The 21,823-nt window shown below is 38.0% G+C and overlaps 1 protein-coding gene and 1 pseudogene across 1 annotated transcript in view; one reads left to right on the top strand and one right to left on the bottom strand.

The window, feature by feature from the left end:
- Prkca (protein kinase C alpha) overlaps positions 1-21,823 on the top strand; it is a 409,108-nt gene that overhangs the window by 810 nt on the left and 386,475 nt on the right. Inside the window, exon 2 of the mRNA XM_010616805.2 lies at positions 2,066-2,097. Within this exon, the coding sequence (XP_010615107.1) occupies positions 2,066-2,097 (32 nt within the window). The remainder of the gene's footprint in view (positions 1-2,065; positions 2,098-21,823) is intronic.
- Positions 6,640-6,733, bottom strand: LOC117287436 (annotated as a pseudogene).

Below are 21,823 nucleotides of genomic sequence, written 5' to 3'. Positions count from 1 at the left end.
GAGAGAGAGAGAGAGAGAGAGAGAGAGAGAGAGAGAGAGAGAGAGAAGCAGCAGCAAACTGTTGAAAGCTTCCAGTGGGGGAGGGAGGGCAAAATAGAGCAGGCAAATGGCAGAAGGGCACAGGAGTCTTTTAAAATAGACCCTGTCAACACGAGATTAAACTCATAACCCTGTTGATGAGGACAGAGAACTTGTTTAAAAAAAAAATACTGTAATGGCTAAAGGTGCCAGAGTTGTACCGTAAGCATTGTTAATTTGAGGAGCCTGGGGGCTTGTGGGGAATTAATAAATGGAAAGGCTTCAGGGGTCTCTGGATCTGTAAAGCTAGCTGAAATTGTGTTCATTTCCGTATTTTGTTATCCTGGTGAGAGAATTATAGTTTGCATCTGACTTTTAAAGATCAGCGACCCCCCCTCCCCATAAAGTTCGGAAAGCTGAAACTAAGGGAACTTCTTGTCCTCTGGTATGGGTAGCAGTAGTTTTATATTATCTTAGGACACCCTGATCCTTCCACCTCTTGTTTGTGGGGATAGGAAGTTCTGGGTCCTCTCCTAGCCTGGGAGCTGCACGAGGTGCCAGTGCCACATGTCCATGCTCCAGCCACCCTTATAAGCACAGGCTGGCAGGCACTGTCTGAGTCCGTCCTATCTGGTGAAAAGCATCTCACAGGGAAAGTCCCATGAATGTCATGCTAATATGCTTCATTTTCCCTTTCCTTAGACGTCATATGAAAGTACATTTATGAAAAGCATAGGCAACTCTATGAATGATTTCCATCAGGTAGTCAGCATTTGCAGCAATTGTGCTGGGACGAATGGGTAATAGTAGATAAGGCTATTTAAAATGAGTTTTGGGCACATCAAGGAAAAGAGGATATTGCATTCGGTCAAGGGGAAGTCTTGAGCTGTGAGATTCTGTTCAGAGGGGATAGACTGTTAATTACTTTCACAGAAAGTAAGTTAGAAAAGGGACCTGCAGTTTTACCTGGCTCTTATCTAACCACTATCTGTGCCCAAGATGATCAGCCCTGGTAAACTGTCAAGGCATCATTGTCACCTGGTGTACTGTGAGGTGGAAAATGAAGACCCCCTCCCACCGAATAATCCCTGCAGTACTTCTCCACTTAATCTAACTTGGAAGTTTCCAGGAAAGACTGTTCTGTAGTGGGTTTAATTTTTCAGTTTCATTATTGCTTCCATGAGTCTTTGATTTGTAAGTTGTATTTCAATACTCAAACACTGATATTTTAAAGTTAAGTGTTTGGATTTAGATATGGTGTTTGGGGGATTGACTAATTGTGAAGGTATGTGAAGTGCTTTGTACATTTAGGATGCTGTGTACAGCATGATATTATGACAGCCTTCTGAGAAAAGATGAATGCAGTTCATTCTAATATATATTTGCAATCAAATATCCATGTAAGGGTTCTCTGCTTACAGAATAAATTCCGTAAAGTCATTTACAATAACAAAATAATCTCTATAAGTGTTGACTGCTATTGGTTCTCAATAAAAATTAAATCATGATAATCTCAAATGCAAACAACAGAAATCATATTTCATAAAATCTGGTTCTTCAAGCCAAAATTAAATGTTAAGAGTGGTGTTGTTTGGCACTTGTAGACACATAATATTTTGAACAAATGCAAAAGCCACTTTTTAGTTGTCTTGAGGGAGAAAAAAATTTTCAGTTGATCTTTAGAAACAAAATTAAGCCATTAAAAATCATAAACCTTTTTCTTTTGCTTTAATGTTGTAGCCAACAACTTAGAATATACTGTTATATTCTTGTTTTCAAACTTAAGTATTAATAATATAGTGTAAAAACTGGAAAGAAGTTTGATATGTTGAAATAAATCAGTGATCCTTAATAGGTAAGAGGTTTTTTTTGAAAGTTGAGTTTGCCTAGTAATATGCCCAGTTAATTAGATATGTTTTTCCTATCAAATCACTGGATTTCATGTACAAGCCTTTTTAACTCTCTAGAGTACTTGGTCATGCAACTTGCTTGCACTGTGGTGTCCAACACATGTACTGAGATTTTTGTTCTTGTTTCTGTTTTTCAGGGGGTTTGGAAAACAAGGCTTCCAGTGCCAAGGTAAGCTGCCTCATTGGATTTCATTGTCAAGTACATCATGAAATGAACATTCCAAACAGGAACAGTATTTTCACTCATTGCTTATTTGTGACCCAAAAGATATATTAGTTGCATGATATTTTTGAAATAAGGGCTGGAAATTTGGGCCTGTAAAAAAATTGTACGATATTGCCTAGTAATCTGCACGTGGAGCTGCCTTTTTCTCACTGGGGGGAAAAACACTTTGCTGTAATTTTTATTTTTTGCTGAGAACATTCTTGTCAGAAACTTCTGTCTTTGTGTTATGTGGGTGGGTGTTAAGAAAAAAATGGAATCACTTTGTATTCATGTGGCATTTCTTTCTTGTTCTTCCTCTTTGTTTTTGTTCTTCCTCTTACCTGTGTTATTGGGTGGATTCATTGCAGCTAATTTTAGGCCATACATCATTCTAGTAAGGTTTTGTTTAGATTACCAGTAGTCATCCAGAATGAAGTGGACATGTTCTGAAAGTTATGTCAGTGACTGAGAATGGCTAATTGCCATAGTGTGACTATGTGGTGCTCTTTTCCTTCAGCTTAAATATCTGGCAACATATACAGTATACCGTTAGTTTCCCTGTCTGATCTGCAATTGGATTTTACATACATCAAACATCTTAACTTTTCATATTCTCCATTTTATTAAAAAAAACCACTTTATAGCTTGTGAAGGCATCACAAGTTCATTAGCTTTCTGCTCTCTTCCTCATCCTCTGTATTATGTTTATTTAGTTCTGTTTACATTTCCCATCTGGGCATAGGCTTATGAGGACAAGTGGAAAGTACACTGTAGCCTAGAAAATATTACCCTAACACTGTTTAATATTTAGTGCATTAGCGAGAAGGAGAGAGGCACTGTGTGTACTTTTTACAAATTTGAAATTTTGCTACTAAGTTGTTTACCTTTTAAAAACTTCACATTTGGGAACTTGTTTCTAATGCAGTATACATAGTCGATGGGGGGCATTTTATAATATCATGATCATTAATACTCTACTTTTCTTCCAAGATGTGCTTAAAAACACTACTTAATGAATCATTTTGAGAGTTACATTTGGAAATCAGGATATATTCCTTTTGAAATGAAAAGTAAGGTATGTTATACCAATCTCTATAAAACATGAAAGGAAGATGTAACCTCTTCTGTTTTTTAAAGTTGTGGGCCTTAACTTTATCGGTGAGATGTGGGTCTAGGCTGGAGCATGATTTTAGAAAGTTTAATAAAGATGTAAAGTTTAAAGATTCTGGGTTAATGGGATTCATGCCTGCTATTATTTTGATATTTTTGGTTTGGGTGGGGACCAGTGGAAACTTGTAAGGAAAATGTTTACTGAATTTCCTCAAATATTACTTATCCAAGAAAAAAATGAGCATGTTATTTTAAAACTGTATTATTTTCTTAATAAAAATAATTCACAGTAGGCTTGGTCCCCCTTGGACTTGCTCATCTGGGCAGTTTTGTTGGTGAATGGCTGTATTATTAGGCTATCAGGGGTTCTGTGTGGTTTCCTCCAGAGAGCTTCTACTGACCTTTTAGTGGATTAGCAGATTAGTAGTCTCACATCAACATAACTCCCTTTTAACTAAATTAAAAAAAAAAAAGATACTCATAAAAATTTTAAATTGTATAAAATAAAAAGTGAAATCATATACCCGCCTCTCTCCCCACCCCCTCAAAATAACTTCTGTTCAAGACATTTGTCCATCCACTCATGCGTACCTGCTTAGCTCTTAAAAAGAGATCAACATTTTGTCATTTTGCAACTTGTTTTTTTCACTGAGCAGTGTATGAATTTTTAATTTCTGCTAAATTTTTACTAGTACAAACATCACCATGGAGGATATCCTTGGGAGCTGGTACAGATATTTCTATACTAGATATCTAGAAATGTGTGGGAGTACATTTTAAATATTAATCAATATTGCAGAATTGCTCTCCAAAAGGCTTGCGATTTACATTTTCAGTATTAATGTAACACAATGCCTGTCTCTTTTCTTTCATTCTTCTTAGTGAAGATATTGGATAATGTAAACCTTTTACATTTTTGCCAACTTTATAGGTGAAAAAGGCCTCTTTTCACTTTCCATTTCCTGGATTACTGGTGAGGTTGAAGATTTTTTTCAAATGTGCTTTAGCCATTTGTATTTATTCTGTGAATTGCCTTACTTTACCTCATATTTGTAATTCAGGATTTACAAACCAGACAAAGTAGAGAAACAATTATGTGTTTTATACACAATTCTTTGCTTTGGTGAAAAATTTAACCTCAGGTTTCTTTAAATAATGAATTTTCCTACTGAAATTATGGATTTAAATTCACAGGAACCTTTTCATGGATCAAGTTGTTAACATTTTGTCTAGTATGTCTCATTTGTATTTCACACCTAGTGGGCATATGCTAATCCTATATTTTATTTTTGTAATTTAAGTAATCTCAGGACAATGTTTTAAACACCAGTAATATAATTACCCAGTGTTTCCTGTTTTTATCTGTCTCCTCAAATTAATCTTTCTTTTAACATCTGACCATTTTACAAAATTCAAGTTTTCTCGATGTTCTCTAACCTTGTTCTGCCTTTTGGTTTGATAGTGTTAGTCTTATTGAGGAGAGTATAACTCATTCCTACCCATACATTTGGCAGCACATCTCTGGAAATGGCAGCTGGTATTTGATACTTTTGTATTTCTGGTACATCAGAATTTTCTTGCTGGAAGAGGTGGTGTTTTATAGTGACTAAAATGCTTTTGTTAGTAGATAAAGCACATGGGCAGGCATATCTTTTCTTTTACTTAAAAAGAGAGATGCATATGCTTCCAATGAGAGTCACACATTCGTGTTATAAGTAGTATAACTTTGTCTAAAACCTTTGTCGCCTTATTAAGCAAATGATAAGAATTGGAAGACTAGATAATAACAGTTTAGCTCTTAAAGCTGGATTTGTAATTTGTGCCATTAAAAAACATTATATTTTATAGGCATTTTAAGCAGTAAGATTATTTCCCTTCCCCAGAGGCAGCATAAATGGAAGCAAGAAACTTTTCTGGAGAGATGTTTATTGGGGTATTTCCGCTTATCTGGTATTCTCGTATTCCCTGTCCTGAAAATTGATCTTACCAGGGCAGGTAACACCGGCGGATCCTTCTGTGAGAATTTGCTTCCTGAGATGCTGGGTGTGGAGTATATGGTAGATCCAGAAGTCACGAAACCCTTATTTTTCTTAAGGTCCTTAACGTCCAGCATGTCCCCTTGAACACTCTGAAATAGTCTCCCTTACAAGACTTGGGTTTGCCTTTTGATTTTTGCCTGATTTTTCTTGATATCCTCTGTGCTCATTTCTTTTCCCTGACACCAGTGGAGGGCCAGTCCTTTCCCTCTGAGTGGCGTTGGCATTGATGAAGTTGGGTTTTGTTTGAGAGAGCTATTTCCAGGCAGGAGTTTCTATCCTCCGTGAGCTGCTTGCAGCACAGCACAGCACAGAATGGTCCACTATCCTGCTCACATGGCCTTGTCCTCTGGGGCAGTGGAGCTGAAACAGTTATCTGCTACTTTCAGTACTGGAAAAGGGAATGAGCTCGATTTGTTTCCTCTTCAGAGTTAGCAACACACATGCACTTCTCTAATTACAGTGGTAGAAACAGCCTTAAACGTGACCTGCCCGGCAATTACCCACACAGTTTGTTACATCTGCCTGACTTCCACATACTGCTTTTTTTTTCTCTCTCTTTTGTTTAATATCACAAATTAAAATGAACTGTCTGCCCGGCAATTACCCACACAGTTTGTTACATCTGCCTGACTTCCACATACTGCTTTTTTTTTTCCTCTCTCTTTTGTTTAATATCACAAATTAAAATGAACTACTCTCCTGGACTTTTTGATTAAGATATCCCAAAGAACATCAGAAGCCCTGCCAACAACCACGATATACTGGAGCTGTGGCTCTGAATGGTCAGCACTGGATTCAAGAGGTCTGCGGGGAGTAAATTCATGTTTCTCTGCTTTCAGGAATTCCATTGCAAGGTGGCTTTGAACTTCAGTCATTTTCTTGCTAAGCACACACCACAATGTGTCCTTTACCTGTGACTCTAGTGGAAACTCTGCAGTTTTCAGTAAAATTGCTGGAAAATAACATATTGATAGCATGTTATGTTTGGAAGACCCGTTTCAGAGTGGATATTCCCATTGGCTCACCTGAGCAGGATAGGGTTTTGTATTCCTTCTAGAGAAATGAAAATGAGTGTTTGTGAGAAGAAGAATGAGTCTCCATTTGCCTGTAGGAGTCCAAAAAATGAGATTGACTTGAGAGAGAGTGGCTTTTAAACAGAAAGAGGGCAGCAGGGATTGAATTGGCAACCTTTGTAGAAAAGGATGTCCAGGTGCCCTCATCTGCCAAGTGATATGGACACTAGGTGCCGGAAGATAGAAGAGGTGGGGGTCCAAGTTGGGCAAAATGGTGAAGTTGGCCATCTCGAACAGAGTGTTTGTTCTTCCCCTTCCTATCCCCTGGATATTTCTTTTTTCCATGTTAGATGCATAATGTGTTTTAAGAGGATTTGAGGGAGGCAAATCTCACACAGTGGTACAGAAACCCAGTCATCATGCTTATGACCCTCAGATCTCAACTCTCTGATTTCCAGCCGTCCGCTGGTTTTCAAGGGTGGTGCTAGGATTTTCCATCCTTTATCTTCAGAGCAGGTGTTCACATCTTGGTGTTCCATTTCTAAATGATTACCAACACCCAAATTAGAAGCTATGTTAACTGTAGAGGAGCTCTCAGGGTTGACAGCTGTTCTGAGAAGAGGAGCTATGAGGAAGAGTTACTAGAACTCGATACCGTGGGGACTTTGCACCAATGTCAGGTGAAAGCATTGTATCAGTCTCTAAGTTCAGATTGGTGACATTGTCTAAGATTCAGAGAGAAGGAGGCAGTTACAATTGCTTTTTTCTTAACCCCACCCCCATAAAAGAGTATTAGTTGTTAGAAGTAGGGATGCTTGGCTAGAACTAGTGCCTAGTATTCCATTTGGTGCTGTGTACTCATATTAAAATGATTTCTGATTAATGGCTGTCTGAATTGCTGCTTTTTAACAGTAGATGAAAGTGCTTTGTTAAGTATTTTATTCATGCACACCCACTCCCCTGCCAAAAGCTGGTGCTGTAGCATATGGAGTGGTTATTCATCCTAATAGGCAGTGGAAATCTAAGAAATGTTTTCTTTTGTAGATGACTATGATGTTTAGATTTCCTTTTCTTTAACTTTATGTGGCAGGATTTCTTAATTTTTCTCCCTTGGATAATACCATTGAGATTTAAGGTTTGTTTTATTTTTTGGGGACTGGGTACTGAACCTGAGGCCTTAGCACTGAGCTATTTTCCCAGCCTTTAAAACTTTTTGAATGTTTTATTTTGAGACAGGGCCTTGCTGAGTCACCTGCTCAGGCTGGGTTTAAACTTTTCAATACTCCTGCCTCCATCTCTCAGAGTCCTGGGGTTACAGGTATATATTACCACACCTGGCTGAAATTGAAGTTTTTACATGTTAGTTTTTAACTTGTGTATTTATTTTCCTTCACACAGAGTCAGGCTATGGTGTTTTCACAATAGCACTAATTTCAGAACTACTATATCTGGATGAAATTCCAGGCTTCAGTGGGACATTTGGAGGCCCTTAAAGCTTCCGGTGGTGCTACTTTAGACTCACCTGAGACTTCCTTCTTTCCTTTTTCTGGTCATCTGGACTTTGTGAGTAAGTCACAGTTTCTCAAGAGTATTCTTTCTTGAATTCTTTTCTCAGCTCCATGGGGTAGGTGTTAAATCTGTTTCACCTGTGGTTCTTAGTCTGCAGTTTGGCTCAGATCCTTCCCAAGCTTCTGCCAGTCTGGATGCTCTCATTTTCTTAGAACTCACTGTGTTTTATCTACAGGCTCCGAGGGTAAGAATGATTCTTAGTTCTCCATTTCTCTGCTGTTTAGTGCAGACACTATGTAAATATTTGTTGGGTGTGTGATTATATAAATATTAGCACAAATATGATGTGAATGCCCATTACCAGAAAGATTCTAGTGACTTCTGCCCGAGCACTATTATCTTTTTTTTAGAGATAGTTTATAATCCAAAGTTAGGTCAACTAGAATAGATCTTTTTTTGTTTGTTTGGTTTTTGTTTGTTTGTTTGTTTGTTTGTTTTGGTTTTTTGAGACAGGGTCTCACTATGTAGTTGAGACTGACCTGGAACTCACTGTGTAGCCCAGGCTGGTCTCGAACTCACAGTGATCCTCCTGCCTCAGCCTCCCGAGTGTTGGGATGATAGGCGTGTGCCACCATGCCTGGCTGGAATAGATCTTTAGATGATTTCAGAAGTACCTTCTGCAGCTAGGTGAAAGAGAGCAGAAAATTCTAATTTGTTTCTATACTAATTCTGTATAATGCTAAACCTAATACACTAGAAATAAAGCATTTATGTGTCTTCTTTCTATCTTTTGAAAAATGAGCTGGCATAAAGAATGAATCTTATTTCCACAAATAAAATAAGAGCATACTATGCTCATAATATGGGCCATACCGGGAGGGAGGAGGAAGTATCTTTGGCACAGGGTAAAAAGTTAAGGCAGTTTCTAGTACACATATAGTCATGTAAATGTTCTGTTTTACTCTGAGATTGCTACTAGCTAATACCAAATCCCCAGGCTCCAGAGGGAGTAGTAGCTCAACTTCATTGAGTCTGTTATTTGTAACCTTTTTGTTCCTGAGAGGGTTTTGTGCCTTGATGTGGGAAAGGATGGGAATAGTGGCAGCAGTGCTGCAGCAGAAGGGTCATCACTGCATGACAGTCTCTTCAGGTGCTTTATTCAGTTGAAAGGAAAGACAGACAAGCATTAATTAAATGTTACACATCTCGGAGCTTTCGCATTTTATGTACGTTCAATCCCCAAACACCCCACAGGGTATGGAATATCGTGTTCATTTTAGAAGTGGACGCATTGAGAACTTTGCCAGCCTAGTGGGGCGTGGTGCGGCTTCAGACTGTAACAGTTTTGTAGAAAACATTCTTCAGAGCCAAGTGGAAATTTTTTTTGTTTTTGTTTTTGTTTTTGGTTACTTATGAAGCCTGGATTTATACCAGGAGAGGAAAGAATGATGGCATTAAGGGAAACACTGAAACATTTGGTGATGTAGAATTATCGAGGCTCCACAGTCCTCATCTGTTGCTCAGAATTTCCACAGCTAGCTTTTTATTTCAGGTCTTGTTTTCCACGAAACTGTGAAACCTCATATTAGACCTTTTTCCCCCCACCCCCTCGTCCTGGGGATTGAACTCCGAACCTTGAACTAAGCTAAGTTCCTAGTTCTTTTTAACATATTTTATTTGGGGACACTGAGTTGCCCAGGCTGGCCTTGAATTTGTGATCCTTCTGTCTCAGCCTCCTAGGTAGCTGGCATTACAAGTGTGTGCTGCTGCACCCAGCTCATACTAGACTTTAACCGAAGCCATGAACATTTCAGTGTGGGCTCAGTATTCATAGGCAAATACAGTGGAAATTGCTGAAACCAAATTTTAAAAAAATTTTCTGTTAAATTATACAAAGAGGAAAATGGTTTCTGGAAATAGATTTCTATCAAGATGGAAGAAAGGGAAATGATTTGATTAATTGTCAGCAGAACGTTGGAATTATTTAAGAGCGAGTCCACAAAGTAAAATGAGCATGAGGGCAGTTAATCTTTTATGCCCTTTTATGCCCTGTGTCCCCCACATCCTCCTAGTATCTATACATTTCTATTTTTGGTATTTTGGGAAATACCAGATCCATCTATCTTGTCTGTGGTAACTCTGACAAGAACTTAGGAAATAAGTAATGAAGGTAGAGATTTGAGACATGAAGGTGTGTTATAAATCAGTTTAGCTCTGACTTAGACAGACGTAGATTAGAAGTAGGGTTGAAGAGGAGCCCAGCTAATGGCTGAATCCTGAGAACAAAATTTTGTTACAGAGATGTGTTCATTTGCGTTTGGTGAAGCCATGCCTTTGTGTGTGTGTGTGTGTGTGTGTGTGGTTCTGATGATGGAACTCCTACTTTTGTACATGCTGAGCAAGTGCTCTAGCATCCCCACCCCCAGCCATGATTCTTAGTATGATCTGTATATTCACTTGTGCATAGTAGTGTACAAGGTCTGCAAGGTAAAGATTTTCATGTATTTGAACTATGTTAATAAACACCCATGTTGTAAGCATAGTTCTTTAAATCATTTGATCTTCATTTGAGTTCAGCAATTCCTAAGAGATAAGCAGTTTTGATCCCATTTTGCAGATGAGATGCAGTGAGGCACAGAGATTTAGTAACATGTCCTCTGTTACCTAGAGAATGGTGCAGCTGAGATGCAAATCTCAGTGCAAACCTCATGGCCCTGCGCCTCTGCAATATCTCCCAGTTCTCCTTTTCTTAATGTTTCATCACATATAAACTATACCACTAGCTTGATTGGAGAGGATTATTCAACTCAGTAACACTTATATTCTTCCTGCCTGTACAGGGAGGTTGTGTCAGATCCATGGATCTCTAGTCCCTCTATAGCTTGCCAGACACTGAAGGGACAGGGCAGGGAGCCTGGCACCAGGAGCTTGGTGTGGAGCACAGAAGCCCTACACAAAGACTTGAGTCAACTGTAATATCACTTCTAGTGCGTGAATAATATTACATTCTGGTCTGAGTGAGACAGGAGTTATTAAAGCATGTGAAATGAAGGAGCCATTTTTTGGGGTCTTTGGGAAATGGCTTTCGACTTTGCCTTTGGAGGATTCATGGAATTTTCCTTGCTTCGGAAGAAGAGGGAAGATTGTCTAAAGTGAGGAAGGATAGCATGAGGAAAAGAGGAATAAGAGTGACCCATTTCAGGGAGCAGTTTAGACCTCAAAGAGTGGCTGTCCTAATTAAGATGTTGCCAGTGCCCATTCCTAAACAGAAGAACAGATTGGGGAAATGTGTTTGCAGGAATTTCATGCTTTTCTGCATCCTGTCCTGTCTGTGCTACATACGTTGTTTCCTCTTGTACCTTCTTTCATTGTGTGACAAAATGTTATAAATATGGGGAGTAATAGTGTACCTCCCTATAAAAGATACATTGTATTGACTCTTTAAAAGATCTTTGGTTTTTAGAAAGTATGCTGCTTTGACACGGTTCCCTGGACATCTCTGTAAGGAAGCTGGGAATACTGATTATAGTGTCACACTGGAAATCTAGGGTCTTACTGTACAGAAATTATGATTGCATGTGAAACATTCAGTTATACAAGATATTCTCATACACATTAATAAGGGGGATAAGAGAAAAATTAAACATTTAAAATCAGCAACTCTTATAGACAGTGTTTATAAGAGAATAGATTTAATACAGGACATATAATTATAGGATTATTCTATAATATTCACCCAAAAAGTCAGATGCAGTATAGTGTAAGAGATCTGTCCACACATTGGAGACCCGAAGAATCCAGCTGAGGGGCTAGATCCCACAGTGATGTCCCGCACAAGTCCAGCCCAAGGCCTAGAGCCCAGGGCAATGTCTCATGCAAGTCCTTATGAAGAGTCTGCACCAGGAAGGCCCAAAGGGTAGTGGTGGAGTATAGAAAGTACGCTTGTGGGTTGAAGGGTCTGTGCCACCAGGCTGAGGGTTCTGCACTGCAGCCAGGAAGTCATGCTCAGGGCAAAGACGAGAGCTCCCCTGAAGGGAACAGCAACCATCCCCAGCAATGGCTAGGACCTGAATGAGAACAGCTGAGTTCATATCAGGAAAACCAGCAGCCACAAGCTTCTCCAATGAAATCAGCAGCATACCATCTTCCCCTCCAGTTCTCCTTTGATGCTATTGGCAACAGTTCTCAGGTGGGTCTTCTGAGCCCAGAACTACACTGACTCAGTTCAGCTGAGCGTTCTAAATTGATCACTAGTTAATCCACCACAGTAATGTTATTCTAGAGACTGCCTTCCGTCCAAATTTTTGGTTTATTATCAGTAGTTACTCCTTTCTCCTTACTGGGCTAAACTCAGAAACTTTTGTAAGGAAAGCAGAAGGGTGCTGCTAAGCACTGCTATCTCAGGTTTGAATGGATGTCAGATGGGTTTTCACCTGGTCTTTCATTTGACAAACCACAGTTCACGCGCTGCAGTGTTGATGCGTACTTACAGTGTGTCACCACCCTATGGGCAAGCTGGCATCATTGTCTTGGCTCTGCCGGGAGGGATGCTGGAGCAGAGAGAAGTTAAGCAGCCTGCACTGAGTCATGCAAGCAGTGAGAGGTGGAGCGGGATTTGAAACCTGACAGATTTAGTGAATGTCTGTTTTCATTGCAGTTGCTTTTTAGTACCTGAGGCTGTACAGATAGGTAACAAGTCTCTTTTACTCCTCTTTCTATTGTTTTCTCTCCTTTTGGTTTTCTGATAAAATATGATTTTGGGTGCTGTTTGGAATAACGGGCATAAAATTCTCCTGGCTTCAAGAACGGTTGGCTCACTCTTGTCAAGTTCCTCCCTTATTTCCTGGTCAGATTTGGCTTGAAATTAAGTGATTACAAATCAATCTTAAATTTTTTTTTGTTGTTGTATTAATGCATTCAACTATATATCCTCTCTGAATGGATTATCTTAAAATGTGATAACAGGAGTGTTCTTTTAAAAATTTACATATTGTAACTTGATTTTTAACTACAGTACAGGGAATATTTTAAAATATGCATGTTATGTTCTAAATATGAATGTGTCTTTCTTAATGGAGTTTTAAATACAAAAATCATGTGTATGATTTAAAATTTGATAGGCAGATTACAGAATAAAATGATCATATTGTGAGTCATTTGCCTATTTTGAAATTTTCTTTTTAGTAAATCTAATTTTTTCACACACTGAGTTTGTTCAAGTGATTTTTGTCAGTTTAATTTCACATCTGGATGAGTCATTAATATGTAAATTTAGTTTTGATTTAAAATGAGTCTTAAATTTTATTTTATCTCTGGATGTACTACATATATGTGATTTTAAAAACAAATGATTAATTATAAACAGTTTAGGTGTGTGCATGACTGACTTCTATTTTTAGGTCCAAGCTCAAGTCTCAAGTTTAGAGAGAAAAGCTGATAGATTCTTCTTTCTTTCTTCTTCCCTTTCCCCTGCCCTCTCTTTCATTCTTCCTTTTTGAACCCAGGGCCTTCACACTGAACTGTTTTTTTTTTTTTAAAAACTTTTCCTTTTTAGACAGGGTATCATTAAGTTAAAGAAATGCTGTGGAAAACAATAGAGGCTCTGGGCTTTTTAGATTTCTAGTTAATATAATTTGAAGTATAATGTTAAAACTTTTACAAATCTTATTTTTTCACTTAAAATAAACTCTGGAGAAATAAAGCATTTGTGGTATTAATTTTGATAGTGTGCTTTGTACACAAAGTACTTTCAGCTGACTTGACAGGTTGTAGTGAATTGTATGTTAGTTTCTTTTCTTTTCCTATTAGACAGGGTCTCACTATGTAGTTCAGGCTGGCCTTGAACTCACTATGTAGCCCAGGCTATCCTGGAACTCATGGTGATCTTCCTGCCTCAGCCTCCTGAGTGCTGGGATTACAGGCAATGAGTGGTGAAGGTCCAGGTTTTATCTAAAAATTATGAAGTGCATCAATTTTGGTTTTCAGTGCATTTCCCATGTGTCCCTTTAATGTCAAATTATATTTGATATTCTTTATATTTTGTCCTAGTGTGATACTGATTTTCTAGAATTTTAATTTTTAAAAAATGAAGTAGGATATGTTCATATTAGATGGACAAGACTTATGGTCACTGAAGAAGAGCTGGGTAGTTATCTTATAAAAATGGGATTTTTTTTTTTTTTTTTGGTTTTTTGAGACAGGGTCTCACTATGTAGTTGAGACTGACCTGGAACTCACTATGTAGTCCAGGCTGGTCTCGAACTCACAGTGATCCTCCTGCCTCAGCCTCCCAAGTGCTGGGATTACAGGCATGCGCCACCACGCCCAGCCCTAAAAATTGGATTTTAATATTGCTTAAATTATGATACAGTCAAGGTGATAAAAAGCGTGCTCATGTGTTTAAATGTAGATTAATAATCTGAATTCATATATATCTAGTGCTGACCTTTCTTGACCTCCGTGGTGAGGTGACTCCTATGACGAAAGGGTCAGGAAGAGCCACGTTCTTTGAATTTTAGAGCAAGAAAGGACTGTGGAAACTGTCTAGCTCAGGTCTTTGAGACTGGGTGTGAGAGTTAGTCACTTTCTATAAGCCCATCTGTAAGAGATTCACACACTCAATCTCCAGCTCCTACCTCCCACACATGGCACTGTCCCACCATAACTCTCTCCTACCTCCTAGTAGCTCATGGGCCTTTGTCCTAACACAAGTGCCACTGCCAGTGAGCACAGTTGCCTACCCAGCAATCTCTGTATTGTGAAAACGATAACCAACAAACATGAGGGAATGCTGTAAGCAAAGCAGGTACTGGATTCTTTTTATTTTCATTGAGAAATGACAACACCTTTGGGACAAATACACTTTTTAAGTCTAGAAGTTTTACTCAGTAAATCAGGATTTTATGTTTAGCTTCTACAAAATTTATAGATTAATAGTCTGGTAATAACATATAAAAAATACTGTATTATAAATGCATAAGATTTTTATTGGGTGAGAATTCATGGGTAAGGAGAATGACTCTTTTTGAAATGTTGTTTTCTCTTTGACCCTTACCTAATTTTAATGGTCACTGTGCTTCTTTGAGAATAGGTTGTAGTGCTGAGTTTCTTAGTCTATTGCTCTCCTTAGGCTAAAGTTGAATTTGTACTTTATTTATTACATGAAATATTACATATACATACAAGTAAATTTAATCTGCAAATGTGCAAATTTTTAGAATCTCCTTGAAGACAAAGGATGACTGTCCATAGCCAGTGTTTATATTTGCCTTTAGTGGTACAAGTAATCCCACCCTTACAAATGACAGTACTTCTGGGCAGTTGTACAAATCAAACACAAAAGTTAAGCCTTTATTTCATATAGTTTCAGTGTTGTTGAGGTTTTGATTTTGGAAATGCAGATAGAGAAAATAAACATAAAATACATAAAAGGACAGATTTGATGATAAGAGATTAAACGTAGCTATTTATGGATACCTTTTTCAGTACTTTTTTTCTAGCTAAATCCAAGTACAACAAAAAACATTTTATAAGTGGTCTTTGGGATAATTTCTTACATATGCTAGATTTCTAAGTTGCTTTAAAAATTAGCACCAAATGATGGTGCCTTTTTTCTCCTTGGTAATTTCCTTGGAGTACTTTTGGACTTTTCTTATTGTTTGAAGAGTCATTTAGCCATGTTTAGAGGTAGAAACTGAGGACAGTTGTTGTAAGGATGTTCTGAAGGTAGTTTAGAAATTATCTTTGCTGATTGGATGTGTGTGAATAACTTTGAAACATTTTGATAGGATTTAAGTACCAAGGATAGTTTGCATGCGTCCTTTAGTTCCTCCTTGCCCCTTCTGTATGGAATTATTGTCTCCTTTGAAAAATGGCCTGCCTTTTCAAATAATTCAGCTCACTTTTCTGGAAAAAAACTTTGATGGTTCAGGTAAAGGGGACTTGGAATTCTTCCGTGAATTTAACCCTATCTCATTCTGAAGTGATCAAGCCAGCCCTGGTTGTGACTGGAGTTCTTTCACATTACCCTCCCTTCTTAAACCTTTAAAAGAAATAGATTTTTTTTCTCTCAGAATTATTCATTTTGAATTAGACACAAACTTTTTTAAAAAAGCTTCCATATACCTCCCATCCAGATTCTCCCGAAGTTAATATCTTACATAAATGTAGTGCAGTTATTAAGACCAGAAAACTATTATCCATACAGGATTAACCTAACTACAAATGTTAAATGAATTTTCACCAGTTTTTCTATTAATTTTCTTTTCTGTTCTAGATTTGTATTTTGGATCCCACATTACATTTAATTTTTTTTCTTAGACTTGGAGGTAGTAGTTTTTGACTAGAGTTGTAGGGGTATGGTACTTGTAAACTGTGCTTCAGTGTCTTTTGTTCCTTGATGACAAATCAGACTACTCCTTTCCCCCCTACTGTTGGTTGGCATTGGAATTTTGTTACTTGGGATGAGGTCATCCTTGTCAGTGAAGTCTTTGGTGGTTGTCACTGTGAGTTTACATTGTTTCTTACTGGCAAGAAACCTTTTATAAGCAGGATTAATTCGAAGCCACTGAAGGCCGATGATTTCCTGTATTTGTTGGGCTCTTTGGAGAGATGAGTGGGCTATAACTTCATCAAGCTTCAGGGATCTGCTTTCCCCAGGCTAGCACTATGCAATAGAATTTTGTGCCATCGTGGAAATCTCCCTGAATCTGTATTATGTGGTATGGTAGCTTCTGGCATCATCTAGTTTAACAGAGTGCTTAAAATGTGAAGCTGAATATTTTATCATTTAATTGTAATTCATTAAAGTTTAAAGTTAAATGGTTATGTGTGTATTAGAGAGTCCATCTTTAGGGTTTTCTTGGGAAGCAAAATTGAATAATATTTTTAAACCATTCATGTGAAATAAAACATAAAGCAAATGCATGGTTTAATAAATGATCGTAGGGGCACCATTCCTGGAACCACTCTCAGGAACGTATTCATAAAGCAAATGCATGGTTTAATAAATGATCGTAGGGGCACCATTCCTGGAACCACTCTCAGGCCAAGTAGTGGAACGTAGGTAGTCCTCTAGATACCTGACCTCTCCTGCCATCATCACCCCTTCTGTGACCTTTAGATTCATTGCTTCCTTAAGTTTATTTTTAGTTTTATCACTAGTTTAAGCATAATTGGAAATATCCTTAAATCTCTTCTAATCAACAACTTCCTCCTAACTTCCTTTTTTATAATTCATCTGGGAAAGTACCTAGAATTTTTGCTGACCGTGTGTTCCTGGTTCACTTTGTGATAACTTCTCTCTGTATTTTCTGCAGATTGGCCACTTGATCCAGAGATTCAATTGACCAGACCCTGGTCATATAATTTTAAAGATGCCTTTATAACCCATCTGTCTGTTATATGTCTATGATTAATGTGGAAAGAACAGCAGTGGAGCACTTTTCATCAAACAGTGTCCCGAACCAGAGAAGTTCATGTAAATTGGCATATAATAAATTTTGCAATACATAATATGCAACATGGAAACATCTATTGTATGCTGTTTGTGGAAAACTAGATTGTCAGAGGCCTTTCTAAATATATTCATTTGACTTCTACAAATTTTAGTTTTTACCAAGAGGATAAGAGGTGTATCAATGTGTGTGGGTGTGTGTATGTCTGTTGGGATGGTGGAAAAAATTGCTAATCTGATTGTAATATAGCCATTTATTTGTCCAAGCCTCAACCACTATACCTACTCTTTTTTATTCTGGTCTTTTAAGGTTCAACATAAGATCAAATAAGGTTTTAAAGTTATTTTTGTGCACTAGAATATGTGGGGGCAAAGAGAATAAGCACACAAGAGGTGAAGTGGGTGTGCTTTTAAGAAGCAGGTGGTAAGCACCTCCTGAAATTGCTGTACACAGAACAATCCACCAGCTGTTAATACGGTGGAGCAGGATTTTCCTAAGAACTAGTGTCCTCTTTATACCAGGGAGTTCAAAATGTAGTTAGATAAGTCGGCCCTGACTGCACAGAGCTTTAAATATTGTTTTTATGAGGAAACATGTCAATATGCCTAAGTTAATGTACTGTATAAAATAACTGGGATTTTTTCTAATGTAATAAATGAGTTCTAGGCTGGGACTTAGGTAATCTTGGTTTAGATCCAGCTTAGGCCTCTGTCCTTACCATTGCAATAGGGAAGATGGACTCAACTTAGGGTAACAAATATGTGATGTTCTTGCCAGCAACTATGGCAGATAATGCTAATTAGTCATGGTCCTTGTCCCACAACATAAGCAGCTATTCTGTCTGTTGATAGCGATTGACATGGGAGATAAAATCAAGTTGTCATTTCTAGGTATGTACTTTCCAAGTCCTTTCCTGGCTGCTGATCTACTCTGAGGATAAAGAAGAGCCTTGAAAGCTCTAAATTATCCTGTTCCTCAGTGTTTTTATAATGTACTCACCTCCTCCCCTTCTTTTACTTTTTCCCTAGGAATATAATATCTTGGAAAAAAATAATGTATTGTAGTGAAAAATTTTCATAAAAATATTATTGAAATATTGAAATTTTGCACAAAACCAACCATTGATTGTTGTATATTGGTCTTGAACCAGAATTTAGTTCTTTCAGGATGAAAACATTTTAAAAGCTACATCCTGTTCATCTCTAGATGTTATTTTTCTTTATGAGCAGCATGTAAAATGTTAACATTTTTCAATTTCTGTTGGACTCAAGCCAGTGTTTGTTACTATTCAATTGTGAATTCCTTGTAGTTGAAGTCTAATATTTGAATCACGTATTGGTTTTGTGATCTTTTGCAGAGTTGTGACCCAAGTAATTGTTCTAGCATCTCCTGCCTTTGTAATTGTCTGGATAGGAAATAACAAGATAAATTCTAGGGCTATGCCTTTGTGTTTGATGTCATAGGAGCCATCAAGCAGGGCAAATAGGGCCGGCGATTTAGCTCAGTGGTTCTGCCACCTGCCTGGCAAGCACAAGGTCCCAAATTTGATCCCCGGTACCGAGAAAAAAAAGAAGGGTAAATAATAGTGACTTACCTTATTATAACAAGATAAATTCTAGGGCTATGCCTTTGTGTTTGATGTCATAGGAGCCATCAAGCAGGGCAAATAGGGCCGGCGATTTAGCTCAGTGGTTCTGCCACCTGCCTGGCAAGCACAAGGTCCCAAATTTGATCCCCGGTACCGAGAAAAAAAAGAAGGGTAAATAATAGTGATGCTTACCTTACCACAGTGATGCTTGATGGTGGTGGGTAAAATGGATGCATGAGAGAGGATGGCATGTTAGAAGCAACAAGACAGACTGCAACTGTTCCTAGAACTGAGTGCAGAGAGAAGGATAAAAGCCCTAGAGGGTGGCTAGTTGTGACTTATTGAAAGCTTGTTTACAATCCTTTGAGCTAGCTAGAGAGCCCTAGGATTACTTTGAGTTTATAGGACTGCATGCTTTTGCATGTACAAATCCTATTTGTGCAAATTTGACCTTTAAAATGATTTCCATTCCTGTTTCCCATGTCTTTCCTCTTTTCCCTCTTTTAAAGCTGGCCTTTCATAGGAAGTTTTAGATTTTTGTGGTTGATGTTAAGGGCCTTGAGACCTCCATCTGTGGCTCGCTACCATGCATTGGTGCACCTAATAATTATTCATTCAGTATGTATTAACCACCAGGCGCCATGCTAGTTACTGGGAATAATCAGAGTTCCTAACATTTGTTGAGAACCCCTTTTGTGTATGTGTAGTATTAAGCGTGCTACATAGACTTTCTTTTCTCATTTAATTTTCACAACCAAGTGAGGATGGGTTAGTTTATGGATGTGGTTTAGAGAAGTTAAGTGTTAACTAAATTACAATTAAGTGACTGGTTTAGTATTTGGAGGTAGATCTTGATTATTAATTTGTTTTCTTCCCATGTGGATATTTCTGACATTTCATAAAAGTTTTTTAAAGATAAATTATTCATGTATTTATACATTTTAAAGGGCAAATTAATCTTAACTTGGATCTAATATGCTTTCCCCTCCCATCACTTATAATAAAACATAGAAAATCTTTCTGTAAGAACATGCTTTTTAATTTCCTGTGTTATATATCTTAGTATATGATGATGTTCTAAAACAAGTGCAGTCAGGCCTGGCAAACAGTCGATGGAGGTTTCAAAGATGCAAGAAATGGGTTTGCATTTAATCAAAGGTTAATTCAATTCTAGCACTTCTTTCTAGGAGCATCCTCTCTTCTCAGTTCCGTTTGAGGGTGAAAGGTGTTGGTAGCTTATAGAAACAACTGTATATTGCACGCTTGCTGTTTGTCTACTCTGCCTGTCCTTTCTGAGTTGCTGAGACTGATAAGTGAATTTAAGCAGAATAGGGTACAGTCTAGCTATCACTGACTCAGCTTGTTTTAGAATTGGCGGTGTGTACTTACATCTGACATGTCCACCAGATTCATATTTTGATGTTTATTTAAAGCTCTTATTTATCAGTATGTATAAATTCTTGATATTCTGAAATTTGATACAGGGAAGATTTTCTGAAAGTGATAGTACACGGTAACTTTGTTTTTGGTAATCAATTCATTTATAAATATTCCTAGGTGTTTCTACCATCTACTTCTGTAACCTCCAGATAGCTAAAATCAGCCCTGTAAATTTGTTACAGGTCTCCTTTATCCATATGATTTATATTCTTTATTCCAACTTGTCCTTTCTACTCGATCCTTAGTGCTATTATTTGTTTATTGTTTGGAAATTTGAAGGAATCAGTTAACTTTTATTTGATTATTAATATGACAAGTTTGGAGGAGCATTATTTTATAGAATGAAGTCTAATATTTTTTGACTTGGAGCTTTTTAAAAAAATATTCCCATATCTGTGAGGCTTTGTTTCTGATGCTGGAGATACGAATAGCATGGTTGGGACTATCTCTGCTGTGATCCTTTCAGTAATGGACCCAGCTACTCATCTAATAATTATGTTGGCAAATAACTAAAAAATGCTTATGGAGTCCTAAGGGAAAGGGCCCTGGGACCCTGACAGTTTATAACTGAATCTGAGCATCAGGAAAACCTCACCTAAGGAAATAGCATTTGAATGAGTTCTAAAGAATGACAAAGAGTTAACTAGTTGAAGAAAAAAAGAAGGAACAGCCTTCCTGGGTAAAGCAGCCCCTGTGTGTGGAAAGGCCTTAAAAGAGGGAGCATTGTGTGCTGTGGAGATTGAAAGCAAGAGTCAGTTGCTGGAGAAATGTTTACTGACCTATTTAGGAGGTGAAATCCACTGTATGTGGGGATGAATTGACAATGGGAGGGAGGCATTTGCGTTAAAGGTTAGGACTATGTTGACAGCTATTATTGTGTAGCATACTAGCTTGGCTTTGAAAACCTGTTGAATGACATACTTTAGAGCTCTTCGAAAGGAAATAGGGGAAGCACCTGGATTTAGGTGCTGGAGCTGAGAGGGATAACCAGGCAGGAGTCAAATGTGAGAATCACCTACATACAGATTGCCTTGAATGAATGGCAAAGATGAGGGTGTCTGGGGAGTGGGCCCAAAGGGAGATGGTGAGAGGGCTGGTGCGGTCAGCAGAGTAGAAGTGTGCACACTTGTTGGCAGTGTAGATGAAGAGAAGCTGCCAGTGAGAGAGGAGAGGTGCAGTGTTGAGAAAGCCAGGAGAGGAGAGCAATTTAAGCAGAAAGTGCCTAGTGCTACAGGCGGGGTGAGGTTTGAAGACAGGAGCTGTTCTGATGACCTGTTGGGTTTGGAGCTTTAGTGTAACTGGCTACAGAGTAAAACTGGAATTGGAGACAGCAAGTACCTGAGCAGTAATGCTCTGCACACTTACTGAGAATTGTTCAATTAAACACGTCATTTTTGTTCATCAGTAGAATTCTTTTTTCCATATTGGCTTTGAGGTTCTGGCTCCCTGGAAATGTTTCTTTTCAGCTAGCAAGTTGAAAAGGGTGCTTTCTCTGTTTAGAAAGAAAGGGATAAAATTGAGTTTTCTTCTTTCTTT

The sequence above is a fragment of the Fukomys damarensis genome, unplaced genomic scaffold (genome assembly GCF_012274545.1).
Source record: "Fukomys damarensis isolate Sample0158 unplaced genomic scaffold, DMR_v1.0_HiC HiC_scaffold_23, whole genome shotgun sequence".
Taxonomy (NCBI): domain Eukaryota; kingdom Metazoa; phylum Chordata; class Mammalia; order Rodentia; family Bathyergidae; genus Fukomys; species Fukomys damarensis.
The sequence above is the reverse complement of the archived record's forward strand: the minus strand, read 5'-3'. Positions and strand labels throughout refer to the sequence as shown.